Source organism: Athene noctua, chromosome 3 (assembly GCF_965140245.1).
Source record: "Athene noctua chromosome 3, bAthNoc1.hap1.1, whole genome shotgun sequence".
Taxonomy (NCBI): domain Eukaryota; kingdom Metazoa; phylum Chordata; class Aves; order Strigiformes; family Strigidae; genus Athene; species Athene noctua.
In genome coordinates, this window is record NC_134039.1 from 46,929,143 (window position 1) to 46,945,750 (window position 16,608).

Consider the following 16,608-nt stretch of genomic DNA (forward strand, 5'->3'; position numbering starts at 1 on the left):
AAAGCAGGAGCCTTCCAGGGTACCTGCTAATCTGTCTCTAACATCCAAGATTTGCCTTGAGTGGTTACAGCTAATTCAAAACTGACTGACCGTGTGAAGTGTGTGGAGGGCTCCTTCCAATTTGCATTACCTTGTGTTTAGCTGTAAAGAATTTCCCCTGCCATGGTTACAGGCCATCATCTCACATTCCCCCTAGAAATTTTATAATCTTTCTCTGGATTTAATGTTCACAATCTAGAGTATGTATTCTGTGCAATTTGCCTTCTCCTCTGGTATCCCCTTTTTCCGCGCTGTAACAAAGTACAGATTGGCAAAGGGATTCACAGGATCCTCCTCCACCCCATCGGTCTCTATCTCCCACTCCCCTGCCACAGGGCTGGCAACACAGGCACTCCCAGCCCCAGACTGCAGGTTCCCTAGTATTGTAGACAGCAGCTGAATGGGCGTATTTGGCACGGGGAATCCCACTGAAGCAGGAGAAACGCAGTGCTGGGCTTTTGCTGGGGGTTGACTCTCCATCTCGGTGGCTGCCCAGTTCATAATCCTGTCTCCACCGGGCGAGGTAACAAGGAATGAGCCCTTCTGTCACATGTGATTGCTGCTATGCAGTCCCTACACGCACAAGAGAGGATCATCTGCCCTACATTCACTGTGGCTGTCCCCTCATCTTTATTGAAAACTTACCATTTAATCCCCTTGCCTTTCGGTATATCAAAGGATTTTGATCCACGGCAGTTACCTGTCAGTCAAAGGCTACTTTGTATGAGGTACTCATACTTGATAAGAACTCACTGAACATCCAACACATCCCCTAGTCCCCCTTCAGACACTCTTTTGCAGACACGACAAGAATCGCAACAGATTTAATGAAGCATTTCTCATCGACTGGGTCTGTGTCCATTCTGCAGTGGGAGTCAGTCCTTCAGGTCAAGTATACATCTTCACCTTTACATTTTACCAGCCTTAAGCTGACGACCAGCTCATGGAAATCACAACGCAGCTATTCTAAATTGTATCGTACATGACAGATACAAGCAGACTGCCACTCCATCCACGTGTGGTTGCCAGAACACCGTGCAGTAGCCTCGTCCCTTTTCCTTAGATCTGGCTGCTATTATGGATACTGCCAGTACAGGCCAGCACTGGCCCAGCAAAGAGGAAAAAATGTGTGTACCAGTGGAAAAATTCAGGTTTCGATTTAGCCTGTCACTAGAGAGGTATAAACACAATCAAGGATCTGAAGCTTGGTCACTGCTCACTAGAAGGTTTATAACTTATTGTTTCAATTAATTCATTAGTACTGAAGTAAGGTTCACTGAACATTAATTCCTTAATAGGATTTATGTCTGGGAAAGCTGATCTTATTTCCAGCTGATCATGATACTGCTTTCTTTATCAAGAGGATCAAGGCAGCCAGACTTGAGGGAAGACCTACACCTTTCTCACTCAAGCCTGCAAATTTCATTTTTCTCACCCTCTTATTTCAACAAGTAAGACCGACCTTGCACTCAAACATTTCAATGAATCATGGAAATGGCCAGACTGCATAGCTAGTTTTCTTGTGGCTAAGATGACGCTACAAGCTAACCTATCCTGAATTTTTATTTCCCCTTATTAAAAGGGTCTTTCCATTTTGCAATGGTCATGAGCTATCAGTTCATATTATGAATTCCCTCTTAAACATGGTATTTTTCCTACAGATTTAATTTTCTTAACACTTTTTCAATCCCTAATCAGTTTCAAAGGACTAATTAGCAAGATTAACATATTTTCACTATCTCTAGGATAGAAGCTAAGGGAAGGAGGGGAGAATTTTTTTTTTGGTCCATTTATTTCATACAGCCGATCTTCACTGCTGTGCTCTATTAACATGTCTTTTCCTCTAACACCCATTCATAAAGGAAATGCTGATCTGGGATTCTCAACAATTTTTTTACAGAGCCAGTTTCTTGCAGACAATTGTTTGCAACCAAATCTCTTAGTTATTTTTTTAAGAAAACAAGTGTGGGTTGGGTTGGGGTTTTTTTGCACCAGAAAACATAAAGACTCAGTAAGTGATTAGGAAGGCCACTTATCCGGAAGACACTGAGAGGTTCAAGGCAATACTCTGAATTTATCCCTGAGGGAAGCAGTCCTTACAACAGAGCTGCTCCTTTTATATAAATAAGTAAATAGCCATTAGACCACGGAAGAGAGTGTGATGAGACTGCAATGTAGTGTCAAAACACCTGTATTAATTCTGAGCTTCCCAGCATGGGTAGCAACAACAGCTTAGCTGTAGCAGCACGGAGTCCTCCCTGAGCTGATGAGCCTTCCCTTAGCATGGCTTAGGCTGAGCTGCAGGACACTAAGAGTGAACGTCTCCCTGGGCTGTCCCTACAGGCACACCCGGAAACACAATGACTGCACAGCCCAGTGGATATGGCACATCCCTGGGGTTAACATAACCACTGCAAGAGACCTGAGGAGTATGAATGAGATTTTGCCACATCTTAAGTAACTGCCCTAAGCACTGGTCTCCCAGTCATTTTGTGGTCCCTGGCTAAAAATATCTGAAGCATCTTGTTTTCCCTCTGCTTGTAATAGTAGGAAGAGTTTGAAATCTTTTAAAGGTTTGACAAGATCAGTAAGATGAAGAAGTACTTCTGAAAATGTTACCAAAATACAAGATCTGGCTTGCAAATAACCTCTGGTTTGGGTCATTTGATTTTTGTAATGTGCCTGCAAAAACGGTTCTTGAGCCTTCAAAATCTAAAGAATGAAAATTTTTTTCCTTTCCTTTACCTGTTTTTATGGGAATATGCAGGATTACCCTATATGATTTTTGTGAAAAGATGTTTCTCACTGGTTTCACGGTGAAAAAAAAAAACCACCTTTGCAGCAGATCAACCAGTGCTTAGTGAGCCAGCTGCATGATCTTTCCAGCACTTAGGCAGCTAAGAAGGAAAAGAGGGGAAGATATTTCCAGCAACTTAGCAGATGTGAAATGCATGGCACTACTGCTGTCATGGGTAAATGGAAAACGATCCAACTTACTGAAAGCACTTTAGGAGCACAAAGAGTCTGCCTTCATCCACAGGTACCTGCTTGACATTTCACACTGCAACAAATGCTAGGCAAGAAGCACTAACCCTACCACAACCATTAGACTGAAAAAAGAGATAATAAATCAATCAGCTGTAAACAAATAAACAAAAAAAAGTCTCAATTTACATCTGAAAGCTGGCTAAATTTAGGACTTACCTGGTCAGCTTAGGAAGGCTCTCTACCAATGAGCACCCTGCCCCCAGCAGGCATCAGCTCAGTGTGCTGGATGAACGTCATGAGCACCCAGATAAATGCCACCATGGGCAGAAAAAAAGGGAACCAACACAAGCACTTACACATTTATTAGATTGGTAATAGCTTAACTACAGGAATGAGGCAAAATTAAAGGAGAAATATAATCAGGATTATATGGTCACAAGGCAGAGCTAATCGTCCTGTCACTCCAAACTTCTGCAGCCTGTATACTAGCCTTATATTAAAAAAAAACAAACAAACAAAAAAAAACCACCCAAAACCAAACCAAACCTGAAAACCTTCAAAAACCCATTTTTGAATTGCTTCCTTAAAGGATGTGCCTTCTACAATGGGAGAAAAAAATTGTTGTGTTTTATATTCTTTAAACAGCACAGGCAGAAATCTCAAAGGAGAAAAATTAAAAACCTGAAGTGTGGTAAAATGAAAAAGAACATTAAATTAGTATGTTCTTTCCCTTGAGAATGAGGGCTTAGGCCTGTTGCAAATAAAACCTAGAGTATGATCAGAATTATTTGAATGCTTCTGTGACAAGAAGTTTGGAACACAGCAGGTATTTGTAGGTAGCTCAGAAAGTTTCCTAACTTCTAGGGATGGTACCAAATTGAAAGTACTGACTTGATGTGGGGAAAAAAATATCAGAATTAGAAAACACATGCAGTGTATTTGTGCACAGTCACCAGCTCCACTAACTAAAGAGAAATCAAGTAACTGAATTCTGAAAGATTTAGAGCTGCGTTGGTAAAATTGGTAAATGGCATTTTGCAGCATCCAGCATAGTAAGCACATGAAAAGAAAATAGTAATTTTGCTTTTTAGTGAGCTTGTCCAGTTACGTGGGGATGCTAGATATCTGAGATTCAGCAGTGCATCACTTTGTCATTAAGACATGCAAGCATTTGTAAAACAGTTTCTTAAGTTTAAGCAGATATGAATAAAATGGAGATAGCACTTACCTTTCAAATGCTTTAGTTGCCTGTATCTGTACTGAAAATGTAATGGGATTTCAAGCATCAGGTTTGTCATTTACAGCCTACACTCAACTAGTCAAAGTTTAAAGGACTACTTTGTCTACTGTTAAACTTCATCCTACAGCATTAAGTAGAGCATGAATTCTAACCAGTCAGCAGCACGGGGAAGAATTATGCCAGTACTTACTATTTGTAGCTCATGGCAACATCCACAAAATACTTTCTTCTCTGTCGATAGACATTGTCTTTAAACCCCTTAAGCAAGGAAGAGAAGAGTAATTTACAGTAAGGACAGAAAATTAGCTGTAAGAATTATAAGATAAATCATTAAAGCATTTATTTAGTACCTACTTATATTGTATTTTGATTAACACTATCTACTGGACTGCAAGAGAAGATAAGGATCTCTTCACTTTTTTCCCCACCAAAGTCCCACAGGAGTTTTTTCAAGACAGTATTGTGCATAGGTACATTCATTCATCCAAGATGTTGAATAAAGGAAACATTTTCCTTGTCATTTCGTCTCACTCAAGTTTTCCTTAATCTGAATGGAAATCTGCACGCAGGTACAAAGCAGAATAATTTACCTATCTTTAATACATCTTATTTCACTAGAAGAATCAAGTGCTCAGAATTCATACACGCATCAGTTTGAAGATGCTACTTCAGCAGCTGTCATCTTAACCAACACATCAGGGACTGAACCATCAGCTTCTAGCAGCAAATATGCATATTGCTGCTCCAGTCTGAGTTACAGAGGAAGGAGTCTACCTCATGCGCTACAGTTGGCTCACACCTTTTCCACATTAAGCACCAAAGAGCTGTATAACACATACATACCAGCCAGTTACAGCCCTTTGAGCTATTCAAAACTAAAACAAGATCTCTTCTACACCTATAAAAGAAGTAGACACTTCATGTTTTGGACTACAAAAAGAGTTATATATTTTCAAGGAAGAACTGCCAACCTCTTGAAATTGAAAAAGGGTAAAGAGTTATCTAAGTTCCTCAGTTAGTAGCCCAGGAAGTGCATTTAAGTTTCCCCTAGTCAGAGCGAAGGGTAAAATCCATTTTTTTCCTTAATGCTCACATACACAAATGCAAATCCCTGAAGGGAATGAAAAGATAACAACGTTTGATTTGAAGTATTTGTATGAGCTTCCAGAAAATTCAGAAGGCATTTTACTGCCCCATAACCAAAGCTGCGCTGCTGGGGCAGAGTAAGGGAGGATGTCAGAGGACTGCAGGAAACCTTCAAGCCTCCACTCCTACACTGAAAAAACTTTTTGACTGGCAAAAAGTTACTGTGATCTGGGGGAGCCTCCTTGTCTGCTTAACACCTTTTGACATAAGCACTGAATTACTCAGCCACAGGCCATTCAAGAGCTGAAAAGTGACGGAAGACAGCACAGGGGATTTAAAAGCCTGTCACGTGTAGTGAAACTGAGACTGAAAACATTAGCCAATATAGAATGGGTTAGGACTATGCTGCTGAAGTGGTGCTATACTGGGCTGTAATAGGGTAATTCTCTTTGGTCCTCTGGCACCTATACAGCACCGCTAAGGAGCGGGGCAGGCACCAGAAGTGGTCTTTGAAAGGCCAGTCACAGATTTTACAGGTTTTTTCCCCCATCTCTAATATCTAGCATGCTGCATAGGCTAACAAATGGTGTGTAAATTATGTTTATAAGAGTTCTCCCAAGTGTAAAATATATATTCATATAATGCAAATGTCTTTTTTCATTGTCTGTAAAACTGAAAGCACATTTTTAGCAAAGCACTCAAGTATTTAATGAAGGCACCAGCTCAGAACATAAAACAGTATCAAATGGCCCATCATAGTCATCAAGTCAAGGCTAAAATGAGCTGCCACTACAGCCTCTGTTTGAACCAAATTACTGTTAATGGTTGAAGGTAATCAACAGACTTTTCCATTCTGAGAAAATGTGAGGTAAATCCTAGTTTGTCATCAAGAAAAACATGGCACAAACCAGGATACAGGAACATGCTCCCCAACTGTGGGCCCACAGTGTGGTAAGGGCTCACACATGGTAGAGGTGGCTGGAAACCAAACAAGCTGATGACTGGCATTGTGGCTGATACACGGGCAGGTGACACCAGAGACAGGGAAGTGGGGCTGCCAGGGGACATCGTGATGATGTTCATTTGCTTGTGTGCACAGGCATGAGGGTCGTGCCTGAGCTCCCACTGTGGCATGGCCGCTGGAGGAGCTGTGGAGCAGAGAAGGCAGCAGTCTGAGTGCCATTTCTGCACGGGTGTAGAGCCCCAAGCCCAGGGCCACCAGGAGTACCTGCCTTTCCTCAGCCAAGGCAGTCACCAGGGAGGAGTCTACATAGGCACCGTAGTACCACAGTATACAGAGGCTTCACTAGAAAGTCCCTTAGACAAAACTGATCTTTCTGCAGTCACTTACAAACTCTTTAGGGCCATTTTTCACCACACTGGACAATACCAACAAAAATGTGTGCGACAAAAAACAAAGAAGACTATCACCTACGGCTAGAGTTCTATTACAAGACAGTCGTATGTTCAGATATCTTAGTTCATTACCTACTTTCTTTCAGCTGGAAGTTTCCTACAATATCAGTTTAATACAGCCTATTTTAGGAATTAATACAACTAGCTACCAAGAGGGTCTTTCAGCTAAGTGATCCAAAGGTAGAAACTTGGATTTATAACAAGTCAAAATGTTGTGACACAAATGCTTGCAATCATCTGCCATCTAAACACTCAGAGGTTAAGCATTTATGGACATCAGCCAAAAGAAATAAAACAACAATAAATCTATTTTTCTGCCTTTTGCATTGAGCATTTCTCTGAAATGCAGGCTTCTCTCCTGTCACCAAAGTGAGGAAACAGTGTGAGACACCCTCCCATCTGCTGCATTCATGCAGAAATAGGAACATGTTGTTCTGTTTTAGTTTGTAATTACCTTCTGAGTGCCCAAGAATGTCTTCTTTCACAATTCTTTCTTCTCTGACACCTAGGTTAATATTAATTCTTACCTAAGAGCTACTTGTGACAAATCTGAAGATCACATTGATCAAAACTCTTCAGAGTTTGAAACCTTTCTATCAAATAGTTAATTAAAACAATGAATAAATGAAAGCAGAACAAAAGGAGACATAATTGTTAAAGAGCAAGTAAATTTTCTGGAGGACTTCCTTTTTGGGTGTCCTACTACAGAAAAGGAAATTAATTTACAGAAACTACTGAAGAGAACTAAATCCTCATCTTCTGAAAACCGTATGCTGAAAAAGCTACTCAGAATCAGGAGCCAACAGGCTTTTTATTTGACAGGCAAATAATCTGAACAAATTATCTACAAGACAACTTTATGTTACACTTACAGGGTGATCTGCATCCAGCTCAGATCCATACATCAAAACTCTCTGTGAGCATTTGTCTAATTCAGATATCTTCCTGGGGAACCAAGGGACACAATCGAGATCTGTGGAAGACAGAATGTGAGTTGAATGTACTGGAGTGTAAGACTATGGAGATACCTGTGCAACACATTTGTCAATGTCTAAACCAAGTGATATAAAAGCAGTCTTGCCTTCTTCATCAGTCCAGATGTTTTCTGGTGGATTGAGAGATACAATATTAGTTTGAAACTTGAGCAACTGGATTAGTTCATTAAATTCTTTCTTACTGCAGTCACAGTCCACAAAAATTTCCACCTCTGAGTTCCTTCTCTTCGATTTTCGTGATTCAATATGAACCATACTCACATGTTTCTCCTGTGGAAAGATGAAATAACAGCTGAAATACAGACATACCAGCTAGAAGAGCAATATAGATGGCATATTCCTCAGGATAGTTTTTCCCAGTTATTAAAAGGCATTTTCTTGAAAGTACTCACTTAGTATTTACACAACTAGTTAGTGATGCTTAATAAATATCGAAGACAAAAAAGTCTGTATACTGAAAGTAAAAATAAAACTTGTATTTAACGAAGGTCAACTAATGATTAAATTTTATGCACCAGACAATCTCTTACAGATGACAATACACCAATATAATTTTAAAAAAGAAATATAAATCTAACGGGTTTATATCTACGTTTGCTATAAATATTAAATTCTAATGCAATTTTATTAGGCAATGTGCATAATAATAGTATTAATTTAACTAGATTTGAGTGTGCTTCTTTACATAGATGCTATTAAACATGTACTATTTCAGTATCTCTTATGAGTAAGTGAGGAAGAAAGTATTTTTCTGAGGATAACTGTGTATCAGTCCTCATCTATCTTTCTTGCAGTAATTATCAGTAACACAAAGAGTTAATAATAATAAAATTAAAATCTAATTCAATTTATTTTCTATTACAATGTCCCCATCAAAACTGAATGATGCAAACAAACATGAGTGTGCGAATACTTCTGGCATGAAAACTTTCCTGCCGAGTACCTCTCCCACCACAACTACTGGTCTGCTCAGGGTGTCATACAACAGATAACCATAACACGTTAAGGCTGACATGACCTAGTGTTGTGATAGACGTGCTTCAAAACAAGAGGTTGGACTAGATGACTACTTTCAACCAATACTTGTGTTGACTCTGATTTTTTCTTTTCTGTTACTGTAACTTTTCACAACTATTCTTTCAGTTACTTAGTGAAGCCAATAAAACATTTTTTGACTTCCAAATGGGTAAAAATCTGTGCTTGTACTTCCATTTGCCTGCTGTATTTTACATAAATGTCCATTTCAGATGAAGGTCCCCTCTGGTACAGCCAAACAGCACTCTCTGCTTTTACAACCTCTCGATATACGTACATAATTCTTCCACTGGCATGCTCTGTAAGGTATGTATTTGGTGTTTCTCCTTGGCTAACCCATTCACGTAACAAATTCACTCTGATCTACCCTAGGTGAAGTAGAAAACAAAACACTGCGCACCCCCTCACAGTATTCAAATTGTTAATTAGGTGAATGGCGGTGATATATCTGCAAAATCTTCCAGCCATGTTTTAGGAGACCAGAGTGAGTTATATGCCAGTTCCCAAGAAGGGGGAGTTGATGCGTAAATCCAAGATTTCATGCATGAACCCATTCAAGCATTTAAGCCAGAGATGCAGTTAGACAGTTAACTCTTGGATAGAAGCTGCATTGAAAACTTGACACCTTCTGCAACTCCTATTAGCTCACTTAAGCCTCCTCCTTCTATCAAACACCTGCTCCCTGGCAGCCTCCCTCCTGTGGGTCTAACTCACCCCTTTTCCTTGGCTGGGGAATCTAAGTATCTACATCAGCCTTGGGAATCTGCTCCCAGAGCCATCTCCTGTGAGTTAGGATGGGTATTACCCAGTGCTCCCACACTTACACCCCTCTGAGGTTTTGGCCTTTGAGGTAGGCTCCCAGCCACCTCCTAACTTTCTCTTCACTACACTGGACAGACTGAACAACCTAAGACTTTTACTGTATTGCTTTGCTTTAGCTATCCTCAGACATGTCTCCAAGCCCTCTTCAAATTATTAATAAGGCACATAGACTACATGCAGTACCAGCAGTCTGACCAAAACCCACTGATTGCATGGGGATCTACAGGGGAACCAATACTTCACAATTTACATTCTAGTTAGACACTTAAAGCCCTGACCCTACAAGCACTTTAAGGTGCATGTAACTTCACGACCAAACATTGTCCTGCAGCAAGGCTGCCACCACCACCCAACTGTATGTAATTTAGATTCTGAACTGCTCTATGAAAGCATCCCCTTTCATTGTGGTCTGCACAGACAACTTCAAATCTGCTTTACGGTGTTGAGAATGACATGTCGGAAATCTAAAGCTAATGGTATGAACAAATGCTTTAAGTTACTTTTATTCAATTCTGCAGGGTATAACTGCACTCTATTCCTTCTGCCACAGTCCATTAGATTTATACCAACAAACAACCTGACCTTCTTCAGTCCAGTCAGCATAAGGATTTGTAAGCTTTACCTGGAAGAGTCGGAGAGCTTTCACCAATCCACCAACTTCATTCTTCAAGGAAAACACCACAGCTGTCTTTCCACCTTCAGTAACAGATTCACCTTTCCCATTTCCCTTCTTCCCTTTCTTTTCCTCATTTTTCCCAGAACTCGATCTGTTTAGCTACAAATGGATAAAGAACAGCATCATCTCAGATATAAATGCACATTTCCCCAAATTAAGTCTTTTTAGGCAAAGAGAAATTTTTGTTAGAAAACAGCTGAATGGAACTCATCCAGCCTTAATTTTAAAGGTAATGCATTTACTTGGAACCAGAATCACAGGTCAAAGGCAGTTGTTAGAGATGACTGTGCAAGGCCAGTCCATTAAAAAAAGCCTAAGGAAAAGCATATGAATGTTTGGGATACAAATATGATAATACTATTAGGGTAGTGCTATCATTAGTAATAAATATGAAGGAAATTGAGACAGTCTAAATTACTGCAAAGCCTGCAGTGATGCTATTCTAACCTGTACCAGTCAATCTATGATGATTTACACTGGTCTGTAATTTTGTATTAACCATTAAAACACAAACTTTATGTTCTCAGTTGTAGTACAACTAATATTGTCATGCAATGTCATTTTTCCTGAAAAACAAAAGCTCTGTTGATTATACAAACAAGGACAGAAATACAAGTACAGACTGTTTTACAGAATCACAGAATACCAGGTTGGAAGGGACCTCAAGGATCATCTGGCCCAACCTTTCCTGGCAAAAGCACAGTCTAGACAAGATGGCCCAGCACGCTGTCCAGCCAAAACTTAAAAGCATCCAATGTTGGGGAAATCCACCACTTTCCTGGGGAGATTATTCCAATGGCTGATTGTTCTCATTGTGAAAAACTGTACCTCCTATAGAAGATGAGCTGGCTGAGGAACACAAAAAAAAACCCCAAAATTACACTAACCTTGGCCACTCCTATATTATTCTCACAATCTTGGGGTCAAAGGTTGCTTTAAGCAAAATTTCAGTTGGCATTTTCCAAAAAATGTAATTTTATCACCTTAAATCTTGTTGAGATGCCAACAGTACAGCCTTTATAGACAACTTTTATAAGACTGACCATGATTTTCAAGAACAGTCTGTGTTTTCCAACACCCAGGTTGTGACTGCTGAAGGAATTTTATCTCCAGTGAGATGTTAACTGCTCTTTTATCATCCATTATACAGTCACTGAAAAAATGTGAAGATAGAAATTAAGAATCATATACAACTATTCCACATGGATTAAACTGTCCTTTAGTAAATTGTAAAGCAGCTTAAGGAAAATAACCCAAAAATGAATTTTTAAACAGGTCTCATAACACTTGATGAAAGCCAAATTAAAGCTCTGTTCTTATTTTTTCCTTACAGGTAGGTTATCCCACCTGCGTAATGTCTGTGGACCTATGATGATGGACTTCAGCAAAGTATCTCCCTGTGATTCTAGAAGATTTTACAAGATTTTATCAAGTGCTTCATGATCCAGCAGAAGATCAGAAGCTTCAGCCTGATTCTTTTTCAAAACAGATTACATAAAATAGTTTTCTTAAAAATGGATATCGCTAACAGCAACAAAGTGTTTGCATCACATCCATCTTAATGCAGCCACATGGTTCACGTCAAACTGGTTTATTTTTTTTACCTGATCCTAGTCCACTCTGAAATACCTCCCTCTACGAACAGACAGCCCACAGCTCTCTAGCCAGCTCCCCCTGGATCTTCTGATTTTATTTTTTTTTTTAAGGTACAAGAAGGCACTGAATTAAAAAGAGTGCTAGTCAAAATGCAAATTTTACCAACAGCCACTCTTTAAACGGTACAGGTTAAACCAGCCACACTTAAACTAGTTACTGCACATGATAAAAAGTCTCTGTGGTCTTTTCTCAACGTTTATTAGACTACGCAGAAACAATTTGGAAAAGCAATTATGTTTGTAGAATGATATATGAAGAGTTTCAAACATGTTTATTTTTGAGTAATTGAGCGTGTATGATTCCGCTCTGTAGGAGGTTTGCTCAGGGATAGTTTAGGGGAAGGTCACTTTTGTTTTAACTTCAATTATTTGGGATTTGGCTGAATTCTTTTCACATACATCAAGCACACAACCTCCATGTGAAGTGACAAAGGTGCTATTTTTATAGCATCCGTGACTTTTCACCGTGTGCTGCTTTCTGGAAGCTATGTACAAAGGATCATGTAGTCAACTGAGTGTTTGAGAATCTCAATACTATCTATTTCTTTGGGAAAAAAGAGCACTTGGTTCCTTCTAAGACTGTCACAAGTCTCCTAATACTCTCAAGCAAGCATTACCACAAGTGATGACAGAAAGACCCTCCTAAACACATGAAAACTAGAAACCTCTTTGTTATGAGCCCAGTAAGAGGCTGTGATATTTCAAGAACTCAAATCTTATCTGGCATGCTCATTAGTACACTGTACACTTCATAATTAAGTAATGACTTGAAGGTCAACTAGCTCCTACGAAAATGAATTATCTGGAGCAAGCACAAGTACTCAGGAATATGTCATCTACAGCAGAACTCAGTGAAGAAAGTAACTCAATTATAAAGACAGTAAAACAAATTTATCCCATTTAATCCAGTATTTCCAACAGAAGCAAATCATGTACAAAGAGAAATATTTCACATTTTACTATAAGGACCAATAGGCTAGTTCACAGCTGGTACAAACTGGTGCATTCTGTTGGTTCTACAAGTGATCTGAAACTTCATGTGTTGCAAAAATTTTAAGGAGGCAAAATCTTCATAACCCTAAATATTTCACATATTCAGAGCAGATTACATTATTAGGAACTTTTAACATTCTTTACTCTTATTAAAGCCACCTATCCAAATACGTTTACCTTAAGCATACAGAAACTTATCCCATGCTTGAAGTCACCCAAGCACCTGTTGCACCCACAGCATCATTTTACAGAGAACTGTTTCCACCTCCTGACAGGGTTTTCAACAGGGAAATTGCACATCCCCTGCACGATGCTCCCTCCCTCACGTTGTTGTGCCCCTGCTACTCGACAGAAGCCCGGAAACCTCAAACCCAGCTGCTCAGCAACTGAAGTGCCACAGGCACCAATGCAGTGTAAGTGCATGCAATTCGCGTTATTGCCAAAAATGTTTTATATATAGCGCTGTGAGGTTTACAAGTGCCTTGAAAAGTCAAATTCTACTGATGCATACAGTCCGCAGGCCTAATTAAAGCTTTTCAAACTTAAAACCACCTGAACCGGACCCCAGTGATTTTATATTATTCCAACAGCAATACGGTTCATTTCTGCAGCGAGGCTTGTATTTCTAATGACACTTTTACTGTTATTCAAAGACACTTTTAAGGCGGCGTTTTGAACGGGGACCGATTAGATTGCGAAGTTCTCTTCATCGGCCCCTGCAACTGCTGAAAAACTCTTCACCTGACCTTAAAGTTAAAAGGGGGACGGCTCCCCGGGGCCGCAAGCCCCCGGACCCGGCCGGCCGAACCCGACCGCCCTCGCCGCTGCCCTGACCCGGCGGCTCCCCCGCCTGCTTCCCCCGCGGCGGTCCCGACCGCCGCCGCCGCCGCCGCGGGTGAGCCGGGCGGCGGAGCCCCGCCACTTACGGTGAGGCTGCCGACGGCGGGGCGCTCCTCCGGCAGGGCCGAGTCCAGCGAGAAGCCCCTCCGCGCCCAGTACTTACTGGAGAACATCATCATGGCGGGCTGCATGGGGCCGGCCGGGGGGCAGCGCCGCGCTCTGCCCGCCTCGCCCCGCGGCGGCTCCTTTTATACGCCCCCGCGGAGACTGATGGAAACCCGATTAGGGGAGACCCGTCTCCGGGTGACGAGAGCCGCCAGCACACAGACGCCCACGGCCCCCGCTTACCTCAGCCGCCGCCGCCGCCGCCGCGCACCGCCAGGGGGGTACGGGACGGGAGCGGTGTCGCTCCGGGTGCTGCCCAGCATCGCCGCCCCCCACCCCGACAGGAGCCCCCCCCGCGGCCTGGAGGGCGGCGGGCGCCCCGGGGGAGCTGTGCCGACCGCAACCCCGGAGGTCCCCGCTGCGGGGCCGCCCGCCCCTCGGGCGGCCGTTGGGCGAGGCCTTCGCCCTCCCCTCACGCCGCCGCCCCGCTGCGGGGCACAACCGGCCCGGCCGCCTACCGCGGGCAGGGAAACGCCGCTTGGAACCCAACCCAGGAAGCCGAAGGAGCCCGCCCTCTCCCGCCACCGCGGGCAGGGTGAGCAGCCGGGCAGGGCAAGGCTTTCAGCCCGGGGGCACGATGCCACCGCCGCCCCGGTGGCTCTGGGGGGGCCTGGGCGGGAGTAGGCCCAGCGGTGCCGGGACAGGGCCCAGGGCAGTCACGGGGACCACATGCTAAAGAAAAAAGAGGGGCTGAGTTTCTACACAGAAAAGTTGCGGTGGGATTTTGACATGAGGAAGTCGCTGATGTAGAAACTCTTCTCTCTCCCTTTTATGTAGTACTGCTTTGAAAAAGAGGCTGGTTTGGAGAAGGTGGATTAATGTATAGGAATTACATCTTGTAATGAAAGACTTGACGTACCTTATATGTTGAAGAGTGAGTGGTGACATGCAAAGAGTACTTCCACTGAAAGAGAATGCTTCACTGAAGACAGCTTTGTAATTGAGACAGCAACGCCAGTGGTTTCTGCCTGAGCTGTGTAAGGGCCAGGCTGCGATCGTAAGACTCTGTTCTAACCACATCAATAAAACAATTAATCACCATAACAGTAAAACAACGCCATACAGATCCTGGAGGTCTTTTATATTTATATGTATATGGCAACTTCACTTCTCTCTGAAGTATGTGTAGCTCTGGGGTAAAGATTTTTTTTTTTTTATTACTTAATTTCAGACTACTATTAGTTCAGAAATTGTAAGTGAGCAGAAGGCAACTGCTGAAACATAACTTGGCTGCAGTGTTAAGGTACCATCTCAGTCTCTCAAATCTACCTGTGAAATTGTTTTAGGATTTTTCATTTCTCTTGCACTAACATACTGTGGTCAAAAGGTCATTTTGTCACCATTTTCACTTGCTCTCCCTATAATTTTCCTCCCCACTTCTCCCATTTTCCAAAATTTTTCCATGACCTACTTTGAATAAACAGTTTACTTCACAGAGTGTGGGAACAGAGCATGGGACTGAACAGCATCTGGATTGAGAGCACTATTTCGGTAAGTTTCCTTCAAATACATACACAATTGTCTCTGTGCACCAGGCAGGGGAAACGGCCATTGCTTCCCCTTGAAGAGCACCATCGGTGACTAGCCCTGCAGCCTCTCTGAACAGGGGCAACCTAGCTGAACACCTTAACCAGGTACACATACCCATCACACAGATTGAGAGGAAGAAGTTAAAATCAGATCCCCTGAAGCTGAGGCACTGAGTGTTGAGCTGCACAAGGCAAGTAGGAGGCAATACCACTCATAATCCTAAGCTTCATGTCCCATCTAACTCTTAGCTGCAGACTGCCTCCCTTCACAACCTCAACTCCTTCAGCCTTGCTAGACTCAGCGTCTTATAGCTAGCATTTACATATTGGCATCATCACAGAATTCATTTTGTTCTTAAAAAGAGACCAACAGGAAGCACAACAGAAAATTTGAGAGCATTTCATAGCACCCATGGAGTTTCATAGAATTTTACCATTTATTGCAACTAAACAAAAAACAGCAAAAGCTTCCAAGCCTAAACTGACCCTTGTCAGTCGGATGAGCCCCATCTTAAAATGGATGGTCACGCTCAATGTTCCGGACTGTGACAGGTTCACAGCTGCCTCAGAACTGGTGGGATGCCCAAAGCAAAGACTTGCAGCTTCACTTTTCCAGAGTTTTCTGCATGTGAAATGTAACAAAGATCCTTCCTTCTGCTTGACAATAAGATTGTAATAATATTTGGTTCCTCTACGTACTCCTGTAACGTAAATCAACCATTTTGTTACACTAACCCACAAAGTTTTGTTTCATTTTCCCAGTTAGGGGAAAGCATGTCTACATGTGATACTTAAATCATATCCTAAGATCAAAAGATATTCTGTCATGTTTATTCATTATTTTTAATGATGGAAAGGATGTCAGATTCTTTGAACTTTGATACTCATATCTGCTCTGCCTGAGATATCTAGACACAGTTCCTGCAGTTGAACAGTTTATGGGAGACTGAGCAGTCTCTGTGTGCTCCAGTGACAAAACCAAGCTCTACTGAGCAGGCTTTTCTCCTACCAGCATGATAGAGCATGATTTTATCTACTGTTAGATGCTAGCTCTGCATCACACAAATCAATGACCCCACTACCCAGTAGGCTTGCTATCTATCACAGCTCTGTGCAGTAACCAAAGCAT

General features: G+C 42.0%; 1 protein-coding gene across 1 annotated transcript in view; it reads right to left on the minus strand.

Moving 5' to 3' along the window:
- TPH2 (tryptophan hydroxylase 2) overlaps positions 1 to 13,991 on the minus strand; it is a 50,624-nt gene extending 36,633 nt beyond the window's left edge. The window contains exons 1-5 of the mRNA XM_074901509.1: positions 13,872 to 13,991; positions 10,244 to 10,396; positions 7,851 to 8,034; positions 7,642 to 7,742; positions 4,458 to 4,525 (exon numbers count right to left, since the gene is read on the minus strand). Of these exons, the coding sequence (XP_074757610.1) occupies positions 4,458 to 4,525; positions 7,642 to 7,742; positions 7,851 to 8,034; positions 10,244 to 10,396; positions 13,872 to 13,976 (611 nt within the window). The 5' untranslated portion in view covers positions 13,977 to 13,991. The remainder of the gene's footprint in view (positions 1 to 4,457; positions 4,526 to 7,641; positions 7,743 to 7,850; positions 8,035 to 10,243; positions 10,397 to 13,871) is intronic.
- Positions 13,992 to 16,608: the final 2,617 nt, after the last annotated feature.